The sequence below is a fragment of the Vigna unguiculata genome, chromosome 5, assembly GCF_037176805.1.
Source record: "Vigna unguiculata cultivar grain cowpea cultivar isolate G323 ecotype 2 chromosome 5, ASM3717680v1, whole genome shotgun sequence".
NCBI lineage: Eukaryota > Viridiplantae > Streptophyta > Magnoliopsida > Fabales > Fabaceae > Vigna > Vigna unguiculata.
The window spans coordinates 45,838,393-45,866,264 of NC_140796.1; the positions used below are offsets into that span (position 1 = coordinate 45,838,393).

At 30.7% G+C, this 27,872-nt stretch overlaps 3 protein-coding genes across 9 annotated transcripts; 1 reads left to right on the forward strand and 2 right to left on the reverse strand.

Moving 5' to 3' along the window:
* Positions 1-3,406: 3,406 nt before the first annotated feature.
* On the forward strand, positions 3,407-7,825 carry LOC114185669 (putative NAD(P)H dehydrogenase (quinone) FQR1-like 1). 2 transcript variants are annotated; one of them, XM_028073536.2, is made up of 4 exons: positions 3,407-3,669; positions 6,085-6,178; positions 7,007-7,269; positions 7,357-7,825. In XM_028073536.2, the coding sequence occupies exons 1-4, from the start codon at positions 3,647-3,649 to the stop codon at positions 7,586-7,588; spliced, it is 612 nt and encodes a 203-aa protein (XP_027929337.1). In that variant the 5' UTR covers positions 3,407-3,646; the 3' UTR covers positions 7,589-7,825. The 2 variants fall into 2 exon arrangements, with proteins under 2 accessions (XP_027929337.1, XP_027929338.1); XM_028073537.2 differs by lacking the exon at positions 3,407-3,669 and adding an exon at positions 3,782-4,062.
* Positions 7,826-8,609: 784 nt separating this feature from the next.
* Positions 8,610-14,628, reverse strand: LOC114185366 (transcription factor bHLH123-like). Of its 6 annotated transcripts, none has more exons than XM_028073049.2 (8): positions 14,116-14,628; positions 13,191-13,812; positions 12,921-13,028; positions 12,724-12,789; positions 12,480-12,545; positions 12,319-12,378; positions 11,459-11,622; positions 8,610-9,113 (listed from the first exon to the last, which is right to left on the reverse strand). In XM_028073049.2, the coding sequence occupies exons 1-7, from the start codon at positions 14,418-14,420 to the stop codon at positions 11,473-11,475; spliced, it is 1,377 nt and encodes a 458-aa protein (XP_027928850.1). In that variant the 5' UTR covers positions 14,421-14,628; the 3' UTR covers positions 8,610-9,113; positions 11,459-11,472. The 6 variants fall into 6 exon arrangements, with proteins under 6 accessions (XP_027928850.1, XP_027928849.1, XP_085530109.1 ...); XM_028073048.2 differs by lacking the exon at positions 8,610-9,113 and adding an exon at positions 10,331-11,230; XM_085673983.1 differs by lacking the exon at positions 8,610-9,113 and having other exon boundaries at positions 10,331-11,622; positions 12,486-12,545.
* Positions 14,629-26,073: 11,445 nt separating this feature from the next.
* LOC146886482 (uncharacterized) lies at positions 26,074-27,324 on the reverse strand. The gene is made up of 3 exons (XM_085672983.1): positions 27,021-27,324; positions 26,627-26,939; positions 26,074-26,538 (listed from the first exon to the last, which is right to left on the reverse strand). Exons 1-3 carry the CDS (start codon positions 27,276-27,278, stop codon positions 26,198-26,200), a joined length of 912 nt encoding a protein of 303 aa, XP_085529109.1. The 5' UTR covers positions 27,279-27,324; the 3' UTR covers positions 26,074-26,197.
* Between the last annotated feature and the right edge of the window lie 548 nt (positions 27,325-27,872).

The following is a 27,872-nucleotide window of genomic DNA, read 5'->3' on the forward strand; positions in this document are numbered from 1 at the left end:
AGTCTCCACTAGGATGCTGTTTATATCATGCACAATTAGGTGTTATCCATCTTTCATGGGTCCAATCAAAAGTACCCCAAAATCTCAGGTAATTGGTCCATTACATTACAACCAAAGCAATATTTTTATTTACAGTTTTATTTTATTTTGATGAAAATAAATAAAATGAAAAAATATATTTTATAATTTTGTGTAATTTACTAGGAAATAAGAACATATAGATATATAAGTCTAAATAAATGAAAAATAATAGAGTTCTACACTTTTGTGTACTTACGTAATCCACACCTTAAGAGGGTTGAAGGTGGCTTCTTTGGATGCAATGGTGAATAAAATTATGAAAGATTTACCTTTGAACTTTATTTTGTCTTCCAGATTTGGTGCAAAGTCTCAAAAACTGGTCCATGGTCATCATATTGTTACCCCAGTGCGAGTTAAAAACTCTGTGAACTCACCTAACGCCGAGTTACACTGATATATTCTCCATCAATGAACCTGAAAATGTACTTCACCCATGATGATGAGTAACACTTTTTGCATTATATAAAAAATATGTTCAAGTGATGAAAAAGAAGCATGGTAACTTTTTCATTCACAGTCAGAAACCGACCATGGTGGCATTATTATTAGGGTTATTATTATGGTGCTATCTTGCTTCGTGATTCCTCAGGGATCACATGCCATAACATCAAACGCAAGAGTCTCAGCCAATCATCTTCAAACTTCAAACTTCAAACTTCAAACTAGGGTTGCTTCTTTATTAAGCTTACCACTTTGTATATGCATCAAAAAGAAAATGAATATTAGAGATGAAAGGTAGAAAAGTATGTTACAGAATATACAAGGAGTTGAAATATAATTACCAAATTTGTTGATTTGAGGGGTTTAAATCTTGTTTCCTTCTTCTTCTTCCCTTAATAAAATAAATAAATAAAAGGGACGTAATCTAACTATGCCACCTAATGTAATTCATCAATTTCACTAACATACTAATTTTTCTTTTATCACAATTTTAATTATTTCATTTTATGAGATTTTAATTAAACAACGTAATGTGTTTTAAGAACATACAAACCTCAATCTCATTTAAAATTTTTATCAACAAAAAATAATTAATTAATTATAATAGAGAACTTGTGGTGTTTTAACTTTTTTTTATAAAAAAACAAATGTACATGGGAGATCTCTAGCAGACAACCCAACATCATGAAACCATAATAAAATAACAACTTCCTATAAGTACAAGCAATAATCTATACATATATTAAACATTATTCAATACTTATTTAATTTCGCATCTCATCTAAATTTACATTTAGAAAAAAAATTGAATCAATAATTTAATAATTTTATTTTTATATAAAAATCACGTAAAATCTTTTGACTTTATATTATATATATATAATATAATATAATATAATATAATATAATATAATATAATATAATATAATATAATATAATATAATATAATGTATGAATAAAATAAAATAACAAATTTATTCTTTTGTAACATATTTTTTTATGTATGTCTTATATCTTATATTTCTTATATATTTATAATTTTTAAAAAATTTAAATACTCATGATAGTTTATACTTTAATTATATTATATAATTTCTAATATTCAATATTACAACATAATTTTTAAAATTTCATAAATACGCATTTCAATTAAGTTCTTATTAAACTCTCGATATTAAAAAAAATAATAATAAATAGATGTAGTACAATTACATATCTGAACGCCTAGGCTAAACTGTTACAAGTCCACATCAAAGTTACTAATCCATGGGGTGCAATGGTAACACTGTTGCGTAGGAAAAGTTTAACCAAAAATAAAAGTCTAAACTGCAACACTCCAAGAAAAAAGAGGGACAATGGTTATGTGTCAAAGGAAGCTTCATGGTGACATTTGAGCATAGACATCGATGATGTCAAAATTGAAAATGTTAACTTAGTATATTAATATATAATTATTATGGTCATAATTTTTAATTACAATTATTTCGTTTCACATGTGAAGGTGTGAATGTATGTATGAAGCTTTCATCAAATGAGAAATACGATCAAAGAAGATTTGAATATCAGCAGAGATCTTATCTAAATAAATAATGTTATTTATAAAAAAAAAAAAAAAAATCATGACACTGTTTTTCCGTGTATCTCTCTTTCTCTTTTGATCTCTTTCCTTAATTATCTCAGAAATTATTGTGTAAAGTGGACGTGAGATTAGAATTACTGGTTAGGTTAAGAATGTGATCAACCATCATTCCATAAAAAAAATGTATATATATATATATATAGTTTCTTCTTTTTGAAGTATAAAGATTCATGTTATTTCCATTTTGAAACCACAAGAGTTAATATGGAAACCAGATCATCAAGAATTCTTGTCTAGTCTTAATTGGATAAGTAGAATGAATAAACTTGAAATAGGTTCAAATTCATTATGATGTGTTTTTATAGAGAATTTAAAGTAAGATTTAACAATATAACGAGACTCGGAGTGAAATTATAATCGAACTCAAATACAAAATTTTATGAGAATGAATCTATACACTAAAAATGAGATAGGTTCCCAGAATATTTACTAATGATTTTAGGTGAGCAAAGTGTGCGGTGTGTGATCTAATTCCTTTTGTCGAATCGAAACACAAAATCAAAGGAAAGTCAAAGTCCATAAACCTCATTCAGCAATTGCTGCAAATTCTATGAACACTTAAATTTGTTTTGATCAGAATTGAAATGATGGTCTTGGTGGACCCAATCACAACTCAACCCATGACCATGTCTTATGTCATTAGACCAACCAAACCAATTCAACGCCTTTCATCTCACCAACCCCACCTTTCTCAATTACCCCACTTCACTCATTCTTTTTCTTAATTCAAATGCCATTCAAAAATCACATCATTAACCCTATGCTTAACACACCTTTCCAATCATTATTTCTAAGAAAATCTATTTGCTCTCTTAAATTCCTTTTCAAACCTAACAAAAACGAGTTCTTTATTTTTTACAACGCTTACTTCTTATCAATTCGTTATGTATATTTATTTAGACACAGATAAGAAACTTAATTAGAGTGTGTAATTTTGAATCAAAAAAACTTTTTTTCTTTATCGTAATAATCTTATATGATTCACTGTCACTGATATATAGTATTGTAATTTAGAAAATAAAAATAAAAAAGTAGAGTGAGAAGTGGGATAAAAAGATAAAATAAATTACTACATAAAGGTTATTTTGTTTTCTTTATGACAAATGACGTAATAAAAGTTGAAAAAATTGACAGCTTCTAGAGGAACTGCATTAGTTCACGAAAACCATGATGATGATGTGCGTGACACCACCCTATCATCATTAATCATGTTGTAGACAACGGTGTCGTTTCACCTACCAAACGTTCGAAAAGGCAAAGCCATAAAGCAAATCAACAAAATTACCCACTAATTAAAACGTATTATTATGCTGCCAGACTAATCAATCCAATGTGCAAGTACACATCATATTATCATAAATATATATATATATAATATTTATATATAGTGCTTCCTTCCCATTTTCTATCGTCAACTTTAGTGCTCTTGTTTAGGTAACAAAACTACCCACAGAGAAAGACACTCGGAGACCTTGCTGGACTTCAATGGCTGTCAAAGTTTATATTGTGTATGCTTCTTTACACCCTTTTCTTTTAACATAACGGTTTTTTTATTTTATCTTAAGCTTTCTTTATCTTCTTCGTTAATTTCTGAGTTCGTACTGTCGTTGTCGTTAGTGTTGTTTTTCCTTTTTACCTTCTTTCTTTTTTTGGTCCCTTGTTTCGGCATTTATGATGATCAAGATGAGATTTCGTTTTCTGGGTTTTCTCCACCTCTCCAACGGTTTCTTGAATTTTGGGCCTTTTGAATGCCCATTGAAGATCTGGGGGTGTCGCCGCTTTCTTCGATCTGATGCATTGTTCTTTTTAGCGTGGTCTATGCGCCATGTGATGGGAATTGGTTTGATCGCTTAGTTTTGGGGTTGTTGGCAGAATGGTGTTGGTGTCACAGAATCCCTTTTGTGAGTTTGTTTTCTTGATGATTTTGTTCTATGAATTGTTCTGCATTTGGTTTGGTGGTAATCAGAATCATACTGTGCAGAAAAAACATTTTTCCTTGGTTTCATTTATCTGATTATGTATTTGAATTTTACTGATAAAAAAATGTTGAGTAATGGAAGTAAGATGTTTATAGACTCCCCCATTATGTAATTTTGCAACGCAGCGACGTTGTTCATTTCTTTTGGGTTTACTGTGCTGATCACCCTTAAAGATAAGAACATAAAATTATGTTGTTTTGAGTTAGACTAGTATTGAAGAATTGATGATTTGCATTAAAATCAACATTTCTTCGCTCTTGGAAGTATGGTTGGGCTGAAGTATTGTAAATATTTCTGTTCTTTAGTATGATGAAGAATGGCAATCAGTAGAAGCACTCATACCAATTTCTGTTAGGGAAAAATTTTCATTTTTTGTATATTATTTTTAATTTATCGTGCAAGCAATAGAGAGCTTTTGTTGATGATGATTTAATCTTTCTCTTGTGATACTCAATTAAAATCACATCAGACAAGATTTGGTTCATACAGTTTGGCAATATGTGTGAACACTGAACATCTCAAATTTTCTAATTTGAAGGCAGTATGAAATCTGTTATTTTCATGTGTAGGCAACTTGTAAAATTGAGAGAATGAATCAAAGTGAATAATTGATCAGTATGGCCTTTGAGATCTCTCATTGAAATTCTTAAGAATAAACCAATAGTTAATTGGTGTCACAATACTAAAGCAATACATGCAAATGCCTGTTCAAATACCCAACATCTACATCTACAGAAATATACAAAAGGTGTGCTTTTGGCTCTGTTTGTTTTGTCATCCATCTAGCTGCTATGTTCATTAGAAAAATAAATATATCTATGAGATGAAAAAATCACATAATAAATTGGCTTTTCTATTGCTCTCTGTAAGTTTTTCTCTGAGATTATTTGTATTCAGTTATCTTTTTGGTAATAGTTGCTATCAAAGGTGGGGAAAGGATTGATAGTATAAAACAGTATATTGATATTCCAAGGTTTTGAACTTCTAAATATTTGTTTATGCCAACTGGTGAAATTGGCACTTAATTTAAAATGAAGGAAATGGAAATTACAAAAGGAAACTAAGAAGCAATTGATTTTCAGATCAAGCGATTCCAATATTTGCAAGAATATGTACTGGTTAGTGTTTAATAGCCTGTCTATAGTGCATTGCGATTCTCTAATGTTTTAAATGTTGAGTAGGATCATAATTTTCTCTCTGCTACACAATCATTTGGACCCTGTTCTAACTTCTAAAGAAGTGTTGTCATGATGTTCTGGTTCTCATGGTTGGACTTTTTACCCATGAGTTGGTTCATCATGATGTTTTCATTGAAGGTCCTCTTGTCTTTTCTACGTTTGATAATTTCTGAGTGACCTTCCTAGTTACGTTTTTGAATTCAATTTCCACAGGCATGAGTGCAAATCATGTCACAAGTTCCTGTTGCATGTGCAACAATGCAAGCCATTATAATAAGTAACTTTCATTGCGACAGTTTCTAAACTGAATCAAGCTTGACTACTGGGTCACTAAGGATATGAGGTTTATGTTTCCATGTTAATAAACAAACACAAGTTGGCTGTATTTTCTAGAGAACCAACATTCAAGTGTTTGATTGTTGGTGAAAATTGGAATTCTTAGATTACGTTTGGAATTTGTACTAGTAATTGAGGAATTGGGTGTTTGGATGTTGACGACTGCACTATTTATTCTTGCATAAGATCCATCTAAAATGATTGGAAATATAGCAATATTTTCTTTAATCTTATGCAGTCTTGTTTTTATGTAAATGTTATATTATATTGGTCATTATAACCCTTTGCTCATGCTCCCTGCCACATGTTATGTTGATTCGCAGTTCCTTTCTTTTTTATTGTCCACAAGAATTCTATTTCATTAATGAATTGAATTACTGAACATGTTTCTGGTAGCTTTAATTACAATATAGTTGTCTTGCTTTGATAGGTATTATTCCATGTATGGACATGTCGAGAAACTAGCAGAAGAAATAAAGAAAGGGGCTTCTTCTGTGGAAGGTGTTGAAGCAAAATTATGGCAGGCATGTCTTTATGTTCCATAATTTACATTTCCTGTGCATTCCATTGTGTCATGACTTGAAATTACAGATCGGGAGCAACAATCAGCTCCAGAGCTGAGGCTCATTCCTCTTTAGTGTAAATAAATGCAGTAAAAGTAAATGACCTATCGCATTGTTAGTTTCACCTTCATAGCATGAAATTACAAATGGTGAGCAACATCAGTTCCAGAGTTAAGGCTCGTTCTTCTGTGGAACAAATCAGTGCATGAAGAAATTAAAAAAAAAAAAAAAAAAAAACTTATTTATCAGCTATCTATTGCTCTGTTATTTTGATATTATTGGTTTTCAATTCAACGTTATTGTGCTTGCCTTTGAACTGCTACATGAAGAAAATAAGAACTTGTTTTTGAATAAACTTCTTCTCAAACATTTGTATAAAAATATGTTTATCTTATAAGTAAAAGCTATAGAAGTTAAAATCAGTTTTTCCTACTAGTGCATATGAATAAGTTTGTCTAAACAGGATCGTGGGTAGCTTCAAACTTTCTGTTGGCTAAATTCTTCCACTGTCACCATATACTCCGATTTCCATGTACTTTCAGATAATTTATCTTTATCAATCGTCTCTTCTAGTTCTATGTCTCCAATGTTGTTTCAAGATAGCAGGATGATCTCTGATTCCTTCAGTTTGCAAATAGTTATTGTGTGATTAACTTTTGTGTAGGCTGCAGTGTCTTGGAACAAAACTCTGCTCCAAAATTCATTCTTGATGATTTTTTTTTTCTGTCAGTGAAGATGAAAAAAAAAGATGTTTTAATAGAACTTCTGTCTTGGTGAAACTATGAACAGGTACCTGAGACACTGCCCAAGGAGGTGCTTGGTAAGATGAGTGCACCACCCAAGAGCGATGTACCAATCATTACACCAAATGATCTCTCTGAAGCTGACGGCTTCGTGTTCGGCTTCCCAACAAGGTTTGGAATGATGGCTGCTCAGTTTAAAGCCTTTCTAGATGCTACTGGAGGTTTATGGAGAACTCAACAGCTTGCAGGAAAACCTGCTGGAATCTTCTACAGCACCGGTTCTCAAGGTGGTGGCCAAGAGACCACAGCGTATGCACCCTCTTATCCTTGGTTTCTTACTCCATTATCAAGATGAATCAAATACTAACATGTTGAAGTTTGTTGAATCCATGACAGGCTCACTGCTATCACTCAGCTGGTTCATCATGGAATGATATTCGTTCCAATCGGTTACACGTTCGGTGCTGGCATGTTTGAGATGGAGAAAGTGAAAGGTGGAAGTCCATATGGTGCCGGAACTTACGCCGGTGACGGATCACGACAGCCAACTGAGCTTGAGTTGGAGCAAGCATTTCATCAAGGGAAGTACATTGCAGCCATCACAAAGAAGCTCAAGCAAGCTGCTTAATAATGCCTTCATATATAGACATACTACCACTATTGTTAAACCATACCAAAGTATTGCTTGAAAATCATCACCCATTTTTTAGTCTTGGAATATATTGAGCTTTATTTTTCTGTGCTTGCAAGTAATTTTTTGTTTCTTTACATTATCGTAAAGGAAATGCTTTGTATGCGTGTTGCATGTTGCATGTTGCAGTGGATGTTGGAATTTGTTGAATGATGAAAGTTTGTCTGTCTTTCAGTCTTGTTCTTTCGTGTTAGGCTAAACAATATTTGTTCCCATCTTTTGTATTACCCCATTAAGCACATAAATATTGCAACAAGTTTGAGTTCAAAATCGGCTTTATTATTCTCTTGTAAATGATTAAGTATCCGTGAAAAAATTAATATGAATCTATGGCCACAACAAACAATTTGTTCATGCCAAGAGATCAGAAAAGTAGCAGTGTGTATGGGTAATACCAAAGTTACCAATTCAAAGCAAACAATTACACCTCGATATATATTTTTCTCAAATTCGCGTTAAAAAAGTTCTTTTTGTTCGTTTGATATATCTTTATGCCAGAGTATAGTACATTATAATAAATATCTTGTCGGTTTGGGTTACACTAAAGATAAATTAGCCATCTTAAATTCTTTGTTGAAAGCGATTTGATGAGATTACGACGTTTAAATTGGCATCTTATCCCATCCCCCACTAATTCTCAGTTCCATTTTCATTGATTTCTTAGTTCCTTTACCACAAAATAAAAATAGTAGTTATGCATTAGATTGAAATAAATATATAAAATAGGTGATTAATACAGAAAAAAAAATAATTATGAGTAATGTATTGAAAGAATCTATGAAGCTGGGATCCGTCTTTTATGGACATGTATAGATAAAGTGTTCAATTCAAAAGATATTCTTTTGTTTCTAACATAATTTTGTCATCGTTTCAACATTATGTTAACAAAGACAGATGCAAGGATTTTTTAAAAACTCAAATTTATGATATAATTTTTTGATAAAATAAAGAACAAAACTTATATAATCACGAATATTTAGACTATATATGATTTTGAGTACATGAATCTTAGATTGTTAATTTAAATAATTCATGATAATCTAATACGTATCCTACATTTTGAGAATTATACGTATCAAAAAGTCCATATCCATATCGTGTTAAATGTCGTGTTAGTATCATGCTACACAGGAAAAAAAAATATTCTAACGAAAGAAGAACATTGATGTGGTCCTTTCTCTTTGTTGTGAATGAAATCCAGTGTGACGTGAGATAATTTTGGTGTTTCAGTTTTGGTCCAGTTTGCTCTAATTTTCTTTTTCCCTTGCTATATCATTAGTATGCATCAAGGGGTTTCTAATTCTGGCTTTGCAGCATCTTGTTCCATCATTTCATGACAAAAAGTGTCTGCCCTCATATCTTTTCTCAACTAGCTAACCTAGCCACACTCATGAATTTCAGCAGCAACTTCATTTTTTTTGGATTCCGATGACACGGTCGTTTTCAAGCATGATGAACAAACCTGACATTTACACATGACGCGCAGAAAATAAACTTGGAATGGAATCTTACACAACTCATGTCATATTATGCACTCTAATCATGCAATATGTTACACATAATTAAGCACATTCTCTTCTTTGCTTCTACAATTTTCAAAACCAACGTAATCATTTTCATAAAATTGTGGAATCCTTAGACAGTTGTTGATATATACATACATACGCTAAAATAATTTGATGATTATATTCCTTCCCTTTGTATCTATCTATACACAAACTTTGGTATCAATGACTTTCGTTGATTATCAATCATGTTACAGAATTATGCGACATATACTATTATAAACAATTAAACGAATTTTCTTTTCCGTTAAAGCAAAAAAAGGTGCAAAATAATATACTGCTAAAAAATTATTTCTGTTATTCCTTCATTGGAATACTATACAGCCAAAGAAGAAGCAAATGAATCGCATAATGGAGACAGATTTTGTTGAAAGTAATTAAGGCTTATAAAAAATGTTGTGTGGAGTTGCATAGGCTAATATTAATCAACTTAATTAGTTTACTATGACAAAGATTAAAATGCTATGATGCTCCTTCTTTGCATGTTCTATGAGAAGGTAGAAAGTAAGATTATTTAGTTAAGTAGTTCTAATCAGAAGGGTACCATTTGAAATATCTGTGGCCAATAGCTGCAGAACCCTAAAAAAAGTTGCTGGGTTTAAAGATATACCAATCATGCAGATTTTAAATCTCAAGACAATGGTATCATATTCTCTTTTTCTGCTATTTTGTCATTGTTTTCCTAAATATAATACAAGAAAAGGAAGAATAACACTTGGTTATCTGTAGATTAAATTTATGAGTAAAAAAGTGCAGTGGACAAACAATATTATGACAGATCAGCTAAACTAAGCTCCTGTTTTGGTTGAAAGTTAGAGATGATTGATTTGAATAATTAAGATTAATTAGAGTGTGGAATATGTGTGTTTAAATTCATTTTAGATATAGGTTTTATATTAGGAAGTGTAGGTAATGAAAAGAATTGATTATAAAATAGAACGAACAGGCCCTAACGAGCGAAGCTTTAGGGGTGATTCTAAGTAGAAAATGTCCTTTCTCTTTAAACCTAAGGTACACATAAATATTGATTTTGAAATTTTGGGGGGTGGTGTTGATTTTTGGTAGAAAGAAGAAGTAGATAATGACAGGCACAAATGAGAGGAGCTATGAGTCCTAATCCAGAAGTCCGAAGAGGATATAAATATTTATGAATTTGGTCTTCTTTGTACACATACTTCCAATGGAAGGCCATGTATGTGGCCATTCGGTATAAAGCACAAAAGCATGTGAAAAAGCATCTTCAACACATAAATATCTAATTAATCTTTGTGAAAAATAAAAACATTTGATTTGAAAAAAATTAAAAAACCCTAAAAGGGGGGGGTGTGGGCCAGCTTCTGACTTCCACTTACTTATTCCAAAGACATAAACAAATAAAAAGTGAGGTTTCCAATCAAATGACGCATCCCTTCACTCACTCTTGTGTTCTATACTCCAATGATTCTCTCAATTAAATTCCTTTTTCTCTTGAGTTAAAGGTAGGTAGTGCCAGCTCTATTCACAATATAGCAACAACAAATAATAAAGCTCCTTTATCATCATCTCTCTGCTATAACAACAACAATTTTTCTCTCCCTCTTGTTTAGTCTTGGAAGTAAGAACTTTGTTCTGTATATTCAGCATTTTTTTTGTCATGCTTAATTAATCCCACTATTCTAAGCACAATTCTGCAATTATTACAACAACTTATTCTGCTCCCAATGGTCCCAATATTTTCCCAAACACTGCATAATTCTGAATGTAGTTGGTCCAACAATGGCTATCTTTTGAAGGGTCATTTCCCTTTCTTTCTCTTTCAAACACATTTTCCCTCGTCTCTTTTTTATACATCTTTTCCACTCTCCACCAGAACTAACTACCTTTACATATTTATGTGGCCTTCCGTGTCCTCTTTCTTGTTTCTCTTTTCTTTCATCATATCATTCCCAACTTGGCCAGGTGTGTGACAAGGTACATGCATGTCCTAGCTACCTACTTGCAGGATATTGCTTCCGTGTCCCAATTCTCCATCCATCTATATTATTATAATTATTAGGGCAAAATGTGTTTTAACTTCTTTAATTTCATTCCAAACTCTTGGTCCTTCTAACTTTTATAATTGCTGAATTTCATCCCTCAGGTTTCACAAACAAGATGAAATTCATCAATTATAAAACCACAAAGACCACAATCATCATTCTTTAAAAAACATCCACTAAAACAACTTTTCACCAAAAAATTTCAGAGTTAAAACACATTTTACCCTTATTATTATTGCTATCTCGAAGCTCCTCCGAATGTTGGTGTCCAAAAATCCACTGTGGTTTCATGAGTTACTGGGAATGTGCTCGAAACAGGCACCAAGCATAGCCCTCGGCTTCTTAGATCCTGCTTTGGTCCCTCAGTTTCCTTACATTTACCAGAATTCTGCATCAAAAGCCAAAAAATTGCATTATAATTTGCCAAATTTGGAAAAAGGTTATCAGCATCAGTGCCTCAGAATCAAATCTGCATCTTTTTTTTTCTTATCTCCATCTTACTCGCCCTTTCCTATCTCTTTCCTTTTCCTTCCTATTAGAGTAATGCTTATTTCACATTTTTTTCTTCTTTTTACCCTCTTTTTGAAGAGAAGAGAGACAAAAAAAAGTCTTGTACAATGAGTGCATTGTGCAAAAACACATGATATAACAATGATTCAACATTACAATGGATATAAGACATGTAAGAACAAAAAAGAAGAAAAACATAATAGATATGAGATAAGAAAAGAGGAGAAAGATGTAAAGATCAAATGCATAATGAAAAGAAAGATAAAGTATATGTATGTTTATAATTATTCGATTAACAGTTTAACTAAATAACTTTGTTTGTATAGAAATTTGATATACTTACACTATATATTTAGTATAATAGTTATACAAATAGTTTACCTTCTGTTAAACAAAGTTCATGCAAACTGAGAAACTTTTTAATGCTTAATGGAGTGAAGAAAAACTATAACAACGACGTTAAAAATATCAGGATTCTAACTAAAGTGAAATTTAGAACTAGCTATCACTATATTCATTTAGAGATTCATAGAAAGAAATAAGAGACTTAATTGCAGTATCTTTATGAACGTACGTATGGTACCTGTTGAATCTGTATTGGAGCTCCACTTTTCATATACGGTGTACTTAAGGCCTGCAGAAAAAGAAAAACGAAAAAACGTAGCTAGAAGATGAAAATCTTGCCACTATTTCTAGTTTTTTAATAGGAATATCTTAATGGGTTATGGGACTTACAGTGACCTGTTCGTGGAGGAATTTGATGTATTCAATGGCTTCAGAGAGCACTGAGGCTGTATCAGTCTGACACAATATACAACAGAGTTTTAATCTTTTATCTATAATCTATAATAATAAAGCAGCAGCATTATCAAAACTGCTATGATCATTTATTTATTTTCCTTATCCGCACTTATTATATATCACATATAAATTCACAAATGAAATGATCATAACTTAATAAATTTTATTGGAAGCCCACCTTTCCGAAAGGCGACACCAATTGTTGGAGTGCAGTGATTCTGTCCCCCATCTTCTCTTTTCTCACCTAAGAGGCAAGAAAGTAGAATTACAGGTTCACATCCATGTTTATGGATTCAAAGGAAAGAAATAAAGATAAAGATAAAAAGTTTAAAGCTTTTTCCCTTCTTGTTAAAAGGTTAGTTGCACTTATTGTACCTTAAAAGCTGGCATAGGAGATGGTGTTTCGTTACGGGTCCTTTTGGGTGCTGGCTCATTCCCACTTTTCTTTCCCACATTACCAGACTCCCTAACTTCAGATATATTCTGCAAATTAAAACCATGCCTCTATCAATTAAATCTAAACTTTACTTTACACAACATCCAATGCAGTACTTCAATTAAACCCTAATACCATATCTAATACACATCATATTTCTAAACTATGTGCTCATGTTTTGTAGTAGTAGTAATAGCAATAGTATATACCTTTGACTGTACTTCAAAATTTGGCGTAGAGAAGGGGGGTTGCAATGAAGGGAAGAAGCTGGAGCGAACATCTTTGAAGTTTGCAGCCTCAGAAGCGTTCCAAAAGGGTGCGTTGTTAGTGAAATGGAGCTGGTTATTGGGTGGTTGTTTTGGAGGTGAACCTCTCAAAAATTGAGGAACTTTGGACCAGGAAGGGATTAACTCATTATTAGAGTTTAATCCATATGTTGTTGGGTATGGGAAACTCATGGAGCGGTTCTCAAAGGAAGAAGGTTGTTGTTGGTTATTGTGATCAGGTCCCAATAGTCCTTGCAATATTGAAGGGGTCCCATATAAGGCTGAGGAATCCATCTGAAAGTTAGAAGAGGGTAACCCTTGGCTTGTCACTGTGCTGTCCCCAGAACTATATTGTGGACTAAACTTGCTTTGATCCAACGAGAAACCCCTATTCACTTGCTTGAACTCATTGCTTGAAGATTCTGCAGAGAACATCTTCTCTGACCTCCACTGAACTTGCTGAGACAACTCCACCCCAGTCTCTTGCTGAAAATTTGTTCTTGATGAGCTCAAGTTCTCTTGCAACATCGATCTGAAACTATTCTCTGTACCCTTCTCCCCTCGTCTATCACCATCGAACAAACACAACAACAACAACAACAACAAAGTCACAACATAAATATCCCTTGAAGATTGATAAACCATTTACTCTATTCTCTATATCATGCTGAAAATAACAAGAATAAAAGCCTTTTCTGATACCTGCTACATAGATCACACACCATGTTATTTGACTCAGTTAAAAATCTGATTTTTAAAGATATTAGTTTCCAAAGTTATAAATATATAACAAAAGCGACGAAAATGTGTTCTTTTTTAGTGGGTTGGTTTGGTTGGGTTCCACTTTACACAGATTGCATGCACTTACAACAAAGATGCTTGATTCCAATCCATGGCTTGGGATGACAGGCCCAGACCCATCATATGCAAGTTGGGGTCAGTGGAAGTTGTAGAATCTGGGGGTTGAAGCTTATTCTGTGAGTCATGAAAAACCACAGAAGAAGAATCCATGGAAGACCTTGGCTTCATGTCCGCCATATCTGAAGCTTGCCAAGCAAAGTTGTTTATGTTGGTGATGGCAGAGGAAGATGACTGTGACGCTCCGCTTTCATACCTCACGTTTCTTGCTGTGTCCCACCAGTTTCCACTTGCCTGAAATTGATCATCTGCCATGGTTGAAGAATCCAAGAAATGTTGTTTGGTTGAGCCTCCACTGTGTATCTATAAACTAGAAATTTTGTGTTAAAGTATGGTGCTATAAGGAGTGCATCAGATTCTTCAAAGGGTGTTGTGTTTTGTTGTGAGGGTTGAGTTTGAGAAAAATGAATGGAAAACGGTTCGCTACTTCTCAGTATTTATATTAATGGCAGCCGAAGAGAGAAAGTGCATAAATGAATGAATGAATGAATGAGAAGAGTAACTGACTAACCGGATTATGGTTGACACTTTCATAATTCAAACGGGTCATTGATAAGACACTGGAATTTAATTACATCTTCATTTTTTTTTTTTTTTGAAAACCAATTTGGCTTTTTACTTATTATATATTATCATTAATTAAGAATTAAATTCTTCTTAAATTATAGTATTTCTAAGAATCTCTATTTTTCTTTTTCAATTTATTGTATATTAAAAGATTAATTGAGTTTTTACTTACAATGATGATAGCTTCTTCTCCATTACAAGTCATGTGTTACTTTTTGACAATATCATTTTATATTAATTTAAAAACCTTACACTTTTTAATGTGTATACAAGTAACTAAAATGGTGAGACAAATAACCAATTAACGAATAAATTAAATAACAAAAATGAAATGAAAAGTATAAAAGAAATTGAGTATATAGATAATTTTTTTAATAAAGACTCAATTATAGACATTAAAATGTATGAATTACTTAAAACTTAATTAAAATTATTATTATTATCATTATTTTATAAGTTATTTTTATTTTTCTTTTTATTTTTTTATGTTGTTGACCGTCTAAACTACAATTTGTGAGTAAAAGTGAATTTTATTGAAAACATTTAAATATTATTTTTACAAAAAATATCATTAAATAACAACTAAATTAAACATAAAAAATAATTAATCATTATATTCATTGAGTTGTAAATTATTTTATAAATTAAAAATTGTTGGTATCTAAAATAGTCTTTATTATTAATTAAAAGTTATAATTGATTTTTGAATTAAAATATAAATTGATCAATAACTTTAATTACATTTACATTATTGTTATTAATTCTAAATTAGTCATTAATTAAGAATTAGAAATTTAGAATCAACAAATAGTTAGTAATTAGTTAATTATTATTTAATAATCTTTTTATGATGTATATAAATAAAATTTAGGGATATTATATTCATGATCTCTAACATAAATATTGGAACGTAGAAAAAGAAAAAGTGGGGAACTTGTCTCTTTTATAATTTTGTGTTTCGAATTTAAAAACTTGGCATTCATAAACAATTTTTGGGAAACTAACTGTAGGATTTGATTAAACAAAGCGGAACAATATTTATTATACAAAAAAATTGTGATGAAAAATGTTGGTACTTTTATTTGATTAAAATTAAATATAAAATTAATGTTGAAAAATGTTTAAAAAGTTAAAAATAAATAATTAATGTAAAAATAGTAGACATATTAAAAGAGTAAATAATAATTAAATAAACTCAATCAATCATACAAAAGCAAAAGCTTACACAGTATCAAAAGGATAAAAAGAAATAATTGAAGACTCGAGAAGTAAATTTTAAAAACAATTTCAAATCAACAAACAGTTAATTCGTTCACATTTCTATATACAAAACAAAGCTTTTTTTGGAATACAAATCCTACAAAATAGACTAGTTAGTCTCATTAATAGAAATAGATTTGAATTTTTTTTTTCTCCGTGGTCTAATTTCACGAAATTTTGGTTTAATTGCCACATAATTTCCATATTTTTTTTATTATATTACAGATGTGCTGTTTTGTTTGTCAATTTAATAAAAAAAGGGTCATTATTAGTATTTCTGTGAATATTTTCTACTCAAACAAGAGTATGCTATTTTGCAGTCAAACTAAAAAGAAAATAGTTTCGAGGCTTAATAATTAAAAATTTTTATATCATCAATCGATAAGAAACGTAAATATAATTTTAAAGATAATTATTGTAAAAACAAATCATTTTTACATAGGTATGCATAACCTTTTTTTCCCCTTTTAACAAAAAAAAAAAAAGAAGATAAAAATATCATAAATCACGTATACTTTTTCATAATAGAAGTTGAAAATATAACTAGTACTTTGTTTTTCAAAATAATTGAAAAAAGCATGTATTATTGGACTGGCCTGACTCATCCCAGGTTGCCTCTTCTAGGATTCTATAGAAGTTTTGCTTTTAACTATTTTTGTTGAGTTAGGTTACATTTTTTTTATTTCCTTTTTTTTTCTTTTTTTTTCTTTTTTTTTTCCCAAGGATTCTATTAATTGTACTTTAAGCATCACTGTGTTGTTAACTTTTTGTCAAACCACTTCTCCAGATTTATCTATATTGCCACCACAGATTTGTGAAAAAGGTTAATGACTAAACTAGTCATTTAAAAGTATAAAATATTACTTTACTATTAAAATTACTTTCTTTTTTATTCATATATTACCTATTTATATTCTATGACGAAAAAGTATAAATATATAACCATATGAGCTTTTGTTTTTTCCTTTAAATTAGAATGCCAAACAAAAGAAAAAGGTGAAGACGCTCTTGCCAATGATTATTTCCTGCAATGCCAGTTTACTTTTCTTCCTTTGTTTTTTCCTTCATTGATGGCATCTTCTTGTGAATTTCAGTAACAGTAATCATACCTTTTTTCCGCCGTTAAATATTTTAAATTTGAGTTAAAATTAAAATTTATTTATGTTTAAATTTTGATATATTTTAGTGTCAAATTTAAAAAATATATATATATAATTTTTTAATTAAATTATGTTAAATTTTTCTTTGATATATTATACATGTTTTATATTAGTATTTAAGTTATTTATAATGTTTATTGTATTTTTGTTTTAATGTCAATTATAAATATGTTTTATATGTCAGAAAATTTAACATAACTAAATTAAAAAGATTATATCTATTTATTAAATTTTTAAAGACTAAAATATATTAAAGTTTAAGATAAAAATAAATATTTTTTAATGAAAATTCAGGTGTTAAAAAACATATTTAATTACATTTTTAAATCTCTTATAACTATAAAATCTAAGAATTCAATGAGATAACCTTTTACTATTTTATATGGTTTTTAATGTTTTAAAAACATTAATAAAACAAATTTGCGTGTCGTAGACTGCAAAAAACAAAAGTCTTCAATTTAAAATAAAAAAACATTGACTTAATGACTAGGTCAAAAGTGGTACAAAAACTAAAAATAAGTCAATGTAATATTTACTAGTAAATCAGCACTAAGAAATTTATAAGTATCGCAATAAATAGCTTGTTGGGTGGTGTATTGTTGCTTTAATCTTTAAACTAGTCAACTTTTTTGTTTTTTATAAACCTAATTTTTGATGTTTTAAAATAAAAAATACGTTGACCTATGTAAAGTTTGTTACATGATGATGACCTAATTGAACACTGGGGTAATCATGAAAACAAGTCAGCTTCATTATATGGTTTAAACAGGTTTTGGGTAATGCAAAGATGTTTAAGCACGCCCTAATTACATCATAAAGATGCTTTTTAAGTCTAACTTCTCCTTTTTCGAGATTTAACTGGCGTAACAGTGTATTTTGCATTAAGTACATATATATACGTGTTGTTGACCTAATAATATTTATTAGATTAATGACAATATGATTACATAAAAGAAAAAGGAGTTGAGAGTTCAAGGGTTCTGCTTTCGTCTTTCGTTATTGCTTCATGTCTACTGGGTGCAGTTGTGTGGTGAAACTGTTAATAATAATAAAATTTAAAATAACAAACATTATTATATGTTGGATTCTTATTCCAGTACACATAGTAACTTGAGATATTTTACACAAGTTACGAGTCAATTCATATGAAGAAAACATTAATAATAGTTTGTAGGTTTTTCCTTTACGTTACCATTTTACTTAATTTTAATTTTTATTGATTTTCAAATATAAACTTGAATTACTCACGTAATAATAAAAATAAAATAAAAATAAGATTTATAGATGGAAAGAGGGTTAAAATCGAGATTTAAATTATAAAATCATAAGATCTTACGATTTTATATAGTATTTATGAGTCAGATCTCACGCATAATCGTAATACAGTATGATCGGTATAATTGTCGAACAAAATCGTAAAATCGTTCAAATCATCATTTTTTTTTTCGGTTGCATTAGCTGTTCATACTTTTTTTGTGAATAATTAAAATTTTATATTATTTTATGTGTTGTCAGCCACACAACCAGCCAGTTGTAACACAATAATTTCCAATTAAAATTTAATACAATTATAATTTTTTTAATTTTGTCACCATAATTTGGTATAGAGCCAAAATTCGATTAATTTCCAAAATTTGATTAATTTCTACTCGTACTAAAATCGAATAATTATTTTCACACACACACACACATATATATATATATATATATATATATATATATATATATATATATATATATATATATTATAAAAGGTGAGATCTACTATTGATGTTATTATTTATAATTATATGAATTCCTCAGTATCTTAATCATAATCTCGATTTTAACTACCTTGAGGTAAGTATAAGTGTTTTTACTGCAATCAATAGACGCACATCACTTAAATTAAAAGTCGAGGTGTAAGACGGTTTAAATATCCTCTCCTTCCATCTTTAGAGACATCTTTTAAAGACAAAATCGTGACAAAACACATTCCAAAGTAGAGAATACTTTTTCAAAAATTTGAATCAATTTAATCTCCCAACATTAGAAATGCGTGAATTTAGTTTTTTAAACCAAATTTTGTTAAATTTATTTTACGTACTTCAAAGCTAATGGACTAAAACATATTTAACCATGATTAAAACAAAACAAATGAAAAACAACTTAGAGATGATTTGATTTAGACGAGAGAATTTGCAAATTAATTAAAATTGAAAAACAAAATTAGTAATGAGAATCTTCGGAGAGTTGAGGTTTGAACAATGACTTTTGATTGAACTAACCCCACACTTGTTCGCTTTCATGATGAAATATTATCTAATTCAATGAACTCTTATATTATACTTAGCATGTTAGTAAACTCATTATATTCTTTTATGAATCTGCTTTTTTATTTTTGAAAGATTGCACCTGTGACTTAAATTTCATTTCTATGGGTTATGTTTTTTTGTTTTTGGAATGGAGTAATTTATTTTCAAATTAAAATTAAAAAAACTTAAAAAAGTGTAGAAATAGGTATAATTTATCTATATTTCGTAAAGTATAATTTTTATCGTGGATTAGATGAAATATTCCATGTTTTATATTATTTTATTTTTTAATAGATTTTGATGTTAACAAATGATTGATAAACTATAATAACTTTTTTTTCTTCAAATTTATGGTTGGGGGGTTTTAACAAGAAAACTCACATATTGTAATCCATGAATAAAGAGTGAATTGAGAAATTTAGGGATGTCAAAGTAAATTAATATGTTGATTCACTACGAGTTAAGCCAAAAGGGGTGAGCCAGAAATTTTGCAATCCTGTCCAATTAATCACAGGTGGGTGGATTAGTGAATTAACTCGCTTACTATTTTTTTTTTGCAATCTACTTTATATATTTATTGCATTATAATGAAAGTGAATTGACTTAATTTATTTTTATTTTTTATAATATTAGAATTAAAAAGTTCATCTAATTCTCGAAATATTATTATAAAGATAATAGTTAAAGATTAAAGTATCAACGTATATAACTTGACAAACAAATTAATTAAATATTCAAACTATTCAAATATTATTTAATAATATTCTAACATTTAAAAATATGAAAATTTTAACCTATATAATTAAAAGTAGCAAATAATTATAACAAAAAAAAATTAATTGTAAAAGAGGTTAGTGTATTAAGTAGGTCAACTCACCTTCAACCCAACTTGAACCATTTAACCTGTGACATAAGTGAGCTGGGTTCAGTTCATCTTATTTTTAAAAATGTTAATTTTTTTTAATATAATCCAGCCCGAACCCATAATGAGTCGAGTAGTTACTTCACAGATTAGAATTTATTTTAACATCTTTAGAGAAATCTATATAAATTTGTTTTATTGACTACTTACGTGTGTGTGTGTGTGTTTCACGATAGTGAGCTCTAGATAGACTTTGTATATGCCTAGGACTATAAGTGTACAGGCAGTGCAAGAGTTGAAGCACGAGATATAAGTGAGTCAGTGACAATGATAAAAAATAGAAAAAATTAGCATGAATATTGGAATGTCAATATTATTCAGATGTAAAAGTTTATAATAATACCTAATATATTTCATTCAAAAAATGAAAAGATCGAGAGGAGGAGTGACGAAAACGGTCAAACAAATAATGGAAACACAGTTTTTAGAAAAAAAGAAGATAAAATTGAATGGATCGAGAAAATAGATTTATTTTGATTTATTTATTTAACTTTTTAAAATTTTATTTTTAACTTGGGTATAAATTTAGCTTTTTTTATGAAAAAAATATTATTTTTAACATAGTACCCAATTAATTCAATAAAGTATTTCATTCATATATTTTTACTTATGTCTACCATCAATTAATCAAATATATGCAGTAATTAGTATATGTTTGGTTAATCCTTGCTTGCATCGAGGAGTATAAATAATTCCTTGCCTTTGAATAATGTGAATTTCTATCAATTTCTTTATTATATGATGATACATATTCATTTATATAATTTAAATTATCAGTAAATTTTACATATTTCATTTCAGATATTTCATATCTCAATGCACACCACATATACTCCTTCTATAAACAACAACAAATATCAAACTCATTCTAAAACCAAAAATTGAGTCATAATTCATCAAATCATAGACAAAAACTCTCACTCAACAACCTTACAAAATTATAAATTCAATTAACAATTATATACATTTAATAATCTTAACATTACTCAAAATCAACTTATCACTTAAAATGTAAATTGGAATTTAGAATAAAGCTAACTTTTCTATTAAGAACTTTCCCTATATCATAAGAAAAACAAGGATTGAAAAGAGTAACCAAACATAGTCTCTCAAATAGCCCAATCCATACAAATTAATTAAAATGTGCTTATTATATTGCCACATAAAGTATAATTTTTTATTTACGGTAAGATTATTTATTTTAAAATTATATTTAATATGTTTTGAATTAATTGATCATTTTAAAAATTACGCCAATAGTTTGTTAATACAATGACTCTCAAAAAAAAAATTGTTCTACTTTCGTTAATTACATTTTTCACATATCATTTGTTATATTTTGTCTTTACGATCTTGATTCCTATAAAGTGAATAAACATTAAGTAAGTTGAATTAATCATCGATAAAATTAATTTATATATTCAATAAATTCATGATTTATTATGTCATATTAACTATTAATTTTCTTGTCAACAATTGAAATTGTTCACTTTATCTTCTAAAGCAAATTTGTCAACAATTGACATTGTTCCCTTTGTCAACAATTGAAATTGTTCACTTTGTCAAATTGTCTTTTTTGAAATCTAACAGCACATCCAATTGATGAAACGTAGAAAGAAATGTTTTCTTTTTATCTCTTGATGGAAAAAAAAGTTTTCTAGAGACAAGTGTTTTCTTTTGAAAATAGAATGTAAATAAAATAATGAGAAATTGAAAACAAGTTTGAGCGAGTAGGCCCCACGCGGCGTGCAGGCGTGCGACGACATTTGGGTCCCACTTCAAGGCTGCCCACACTTTTCTTTCTCTTTGAGAGTCAGAGCCCAGATAGTGACCGTTTTGCCTTCAACACTCATTTTAATATTCATAAAACAAAATATTTATTATACTTTCTTTTTTAATTTAATAATTCGAAACTATTGAAGATTATTATTTTCAATGCTTGTATTGCTAAAATAATTCACTTTTTTTTTTCATTTCCCTTCTTTACCTATTAATTAAAACTCAAATTAAACATATATATACTAATTCATTTTTTCTTCTTTATATTAGAAATGACCACATGTATTTAATTTTTCTTTTCAACTCAAATAAGAACTAAATTTTAAGGGTATTACTTTGTTTAAGATCATTTACTTGGCAAGATTTTTACAAAATGGTAGTACCTACTATTTCAATTTTCAACAGAAGGTTTATCAGATTCAAACTTGAGCTTAAAACCTAACTAACTTAATACATTTTAGGATATTTTTCAAATATGTGTTGACATACTATACTAGACCATTTTACTAGTTAAAGAACTTATGTTTTTAATATAAAGTTATTCACTTTAAATGTTTTTGTTTCATGGTTTAATCCATCTTGGAATATTCTGCTAATCTGATAGATATGAGATAACACATGTCCGACACAAAAGCCACTTCCACTATCTAAAAATTGTCACACACACTATTCCAAATCAGAGAAATTGCAAATTTGAACACAACTTTGTAGCACGGGTTACCGATCCATTATCTGAATGAACTCAGTGAAGGCTTCTCAATTAGGATTTGATACTCTATTCATTGATTAATCGCACAATTTCTGGAATGAGTGAGACTGGTTGAAAATTCAATGGTCAAACAGTGACACATCCCTGTCTATGCAAGAAAATAAGGACAACAATTGACAAGTGCATGTGTACTAATTATACCAGTAACATTTGGTTTTCAACAAAGAAACTACGAGAGAGAGAGAGACAGAGAGAGAAGCTTTCACCTAATCATAGTTTAGAACTTTGTAAACTCTAAACCAAACAAAACGCGTTTTAGATTATTTTTGCACAAAACTTTACCAATTTGAGTTGGACTTTAATGTGTTATTGATGAATGCAATATAAAAACTGCTATATAAAATATTTGGTGTAATACTTATTGGAATCCAACACTGTATATATATGTGCATGCTATAACGTGGATCAAGTCACCAAAAAGCTAAATCAGTTCCTTATGATTAAGAGAATGATCATGGCTCCACTTAATGACTCATAATGCAGAAGCAAGACAAGAAAACAATCTCAGAGAAACCTACTAATTAGGACACAGTACTCATGTTGCATGCATTTGCTTAGGGTGTTTGGGTGAATTATTATTTGCAGTGTTTTAGGCTTCTAGCATCATATCATTAACAATTGCAGAAGCTATGCTATGATTAACATATCAACAAAAAACATGCATGCATATAATATAGTCAACCATGATATCATTTTAGAAATGGGGTTTCGACAAATTGGATTTTCATAGTTATGTTATTTATTGTGTGGTAGAGAAACCAACAGAAAAATATGAGGTCATAGTGTAGTAAGCTTTCGGTGTGCAAAATGACAAACTGAAATTATAAGAGTAGGAATATGAATATACAATGCAATGAAAGAGGAAGAGGTCTACAATCATGAAGTACAAACCATATTGGGAATTGTGAATAATGATTCAGTCAAGATCAAAGACTCTTAGACTATCTCATTAGTGCTAGATCATCTAATGTTAATATGCAGAGATGAATTTAGAAGACCATCGAGTCTCTTAGCACCTTCTAAATCCTAGATGATGAAATTGTCTAGAGTCTATTATATGTTATTTAATAAAAAGTATTGTTTACATTAATTTCTTCGTCGTCTGTTTAAATGTGTTTTACGTGTTGAGTTATAACGGTCTTTGCTCTAAAAATAAAACATTGTAGCTTTAGTAGAAATTAATGTCCGAGAGTTATATCTAAGAGAGAGTTTGTTGAGAGAGAAACTATGTGAAGTTGTAATATCTGTATATAGTGAATTCTTTTGTAAACATAAATTGAAGTTCACTTCAATTGAACCACATAATTTTTTGTGTATTCTTTAGGACTACCTTTTACTATCTAGCACCTGCGAATTATTTTTTCGTGATAATGTTTATTTGTGTGGTAGGATCTCTACAATAAGCACCAGTGCAGGAAGGGCCTTTGGCAGCGGTTGTTTTTAATATTCTGCACCGGTTCGGGAACCGAAGCATATTGGGGCGAGGCCAAAAGGTCATAGCTTTTGGTCTCGGTTAAGAACCGAAGCCATAGAGGGCGCTTCTGCCTCGGTTTTCCAAGCACCCGAGGCCATAGACCCTGCCTTTTGCCTCGGTTTTGGCTGCACCCGAGGCCATATGGGCTCTTTTTGGCCTCGGTTTTTGTTGCACCCGAGGCCATATGGTGTTTTTTTTTTTTTTTAAAATTCGATACCCTTTTGGCCTCGGTTTTGGCTGCACCCGAGGCCATATGGGCTCTTTTTGGCCTCGGTTTTTGTTGCACCCGAGGCCATATGGTGTTTTTTTATTTTTTATTTTTTAAATTCGATACCCTTTTGGCCTCGGTTTTGGTTGCACCCGAGGCCAAAAGCACACTTTTTGCTTCGTTTGTGGTATGAACCGAGGCCTAATACTCTGTTTTTTTTTTAAATGCAGTTTCTGTTTTGGTGTTATTCCCACATTTAAACCTGCAAATTTTGTTCAGCACAGACCAGAATAGACCAGAACAAAATATTTTAAAACACATCCACAATTCAAATTCATTTAAAAGACAATTACAAATCATTTACAATCAAGATACATGTTCTAATCAATAGTATTGTACATTTCAATTATATATTTGGCACATGCTATCCTACCAAACTTGATGGACTTTGCGGGAATTGCTGCAGGACTCTTGAATGTCTACAAAATAATAGATTAAGTTAAGTTAGTATATAAAAAGGAAATATTGCAAAGTATTCATTTTAATTCAAATATATATTACCAATTCCCAATTTGTTGTAATACGAGCACGCACAGTGGTTGTCATCCATTGCATTATATAGTAACCGCACTCATATGAGCCGGTTTGTCTATTACACTACATTATATTAACAACGTTACAATTAATTAATGAAGAAAATCAAGCAAACAATCATGAAGATATGGATAGAAATATCAAACCTGGAGAGAACACCATACAAGACCTTTTGCCTTAGCCGTTGATCTCCCTAACAACATGTTATGTGCAGCAATTGAACTATGATATAGGGAATAAGTTAGGATATTTTTATATAACATGTCATATTCATAAGATTGATATTGAGGTTCTTACCAATCTATCACTTGTCTAAGATGGTTGGGGGGAGGGCGATGCAAAGAGCAAAACCACACAACAAGGTTCTCCCTTAGGGAAACCACAAGTAACTGCCAATGACGCCTGATAAGAAAATAAATTCATTGTTATGCATTAAAATGACTTATTATATTCATAAGTTAACAAAAATGACTTACCCAGCAAAATAAGGGACAAAATAAATTTCTTTTCCACGTTGAAAGCATTTGGTCACATATGCTTGAATGTCATCAAACTTGTTGCCTTCATGGGTGAGTTGGGGGTCTATAAACCCATATACATCATTCAGCCCCATAGTTTCAGTGACACCAGACAGATACCTAAACCAAAAATTGATTTGATATAAGTAAATACATAAATATATCAAATAACTATATATAATGACTAAAAGACTTACATCATCCATAATTGAATAATGGTAATATTGAGTTCTTCTTGTCCTCGTGCAAGCTCCAAGACATCTTGGGAATGCAAGTAAAGTGGGATGTCAAGATCTCTCCCAAAAATGTTAGCATCCCAAGGAACCTGCATCGGCTTATCAACTATGATTTCTGCAAGTTGGAGCAATGCACCAAGAGGATCATCCAAAGAGAGAAGAATCTTCTTTGATTGAGGTTTTTCCTATATTGATGCAATTTCAGTTAAAATGGAATATAATTTAAGTTTGAATATAATAAACATGTAAACTTAAAAATGTAGTATATTTGTGGGTTTAAGAGTCTGTACCGGGGGGTCAGTATCAACCAAATCTCTAGGCCAGGCGAGGAAACACTGGAATGCCTGTGCCACAGTATACACCTCATCTGTTGGCACAGGAACTAAAGCATACGGCATGAGAACCTCCTCTACCGTGACCTTAACCTCATCCTCTGATAACTCCATGCCATGAAGAACTGTGGCTGCCTCAAATACTTTTCCACGAGCCACTAGTGTCTTCTTTGTACCATCCCAAATATATAGCTGACATGGATGAGTGTCATCCATGTCATCCCCGGGTGGAGCTGAACAACTCCCCTTTCCGCTTCTACCTGTTAGAGCCAACGATTTATTAATGTTATTCAATTACTTTATTAAATATCATTTATTCAATTCATAACTTATAAAAAACAAATTTACCCGTGGGAGGCACAAATGGGTCTAGTTCTGGCGGATGATCCACTGGCGAACGAATGCCATAATGCTCAAATTGGCGCATTAGTTCTTCTCTCACTTGCGCCGTGATCATTTCCTTTAGTCTTTGTTCATAATCAGCACCATGACTGCATGAAGACTGACGAGAGGAGGAACCAAAAAATTGGCGTATGCCGACTCCTGATCTAGCACCACGCACACGTCCAGGGTGCTCAGGTCGTCCAATCGCAGCAGCAAGTATGTCATGACGACCTTCTGGAATGAATCCTCCTTGGGAGGTCTGCTCAACCAACGAATCCTACAAGGTAACAAAAACATTTATAAATCAAAATACAATATAAAACATGAACGAGCAATTTAGATAAGAATTGTATCTTACAATTTTCTCAGAGATTTCTCGTGCAGAGTCAGAAGTGTAGTTGCCTGATGAGCGTAAACGGGCTAACTTCCACTTCTGATGACGTGATGGTGGTGAAGGAGGCTCAGTATCTTCACCCTCAGAAGGTGGGGGCCTAGATTTTTTCTTTTCTGTCATTATCTTCTCTTCAAGTTTTCTATACCCACCACGAGATAATATGTGCGGGTTTGTATTTTGAGCACTTATGCTTTGAGCCTTTTTCCTCTTGACCTGTAACATATAAAACCCATTTTATGAATTAGTTAAAATTTTGCATAATTATCAATTGTGCTATTCATGATTTCAAATAAACATACCTGCCATCCCTCAGATGTGCGAAGCTCAAGAAACTGACGCCATGTGTCTTCATCAATCCAAGTGTATTTCAACAATGGATTTTCATTCTTTTTATGTCCAAAGACATACCTTGACGTCAACTTGGTCTTAAAACCACGAAATTTCTCAGCCACCGATGACAAACATTTTTGTCTTAAGGTCGGCACATTTGGAATATCAAATGTTAGCTGCAATATAGAAAATGTCATCAACAATATTTATCATATTATCAACAAAGTCAAAGTATAACTTTAATAACATTAATATTAGTTACCAATAAATCTTGCCATATCATTTCCCGATCAACTTCAGTGACATGATCAAAAGATGGCGTAAGGATTGATATTCTCTCTCGTGCCAACATTCCTAAATAGCTTTTGAAGACGTCCCCATAACGACCACTAGGTTCACCAGTGTCGACGTTAATATCAACATGTGTTTTCTGACCTTTAGCTCTTCTAATTAAGAGCTCTCTCAACCTAGTGGCTCCTCTAGTGG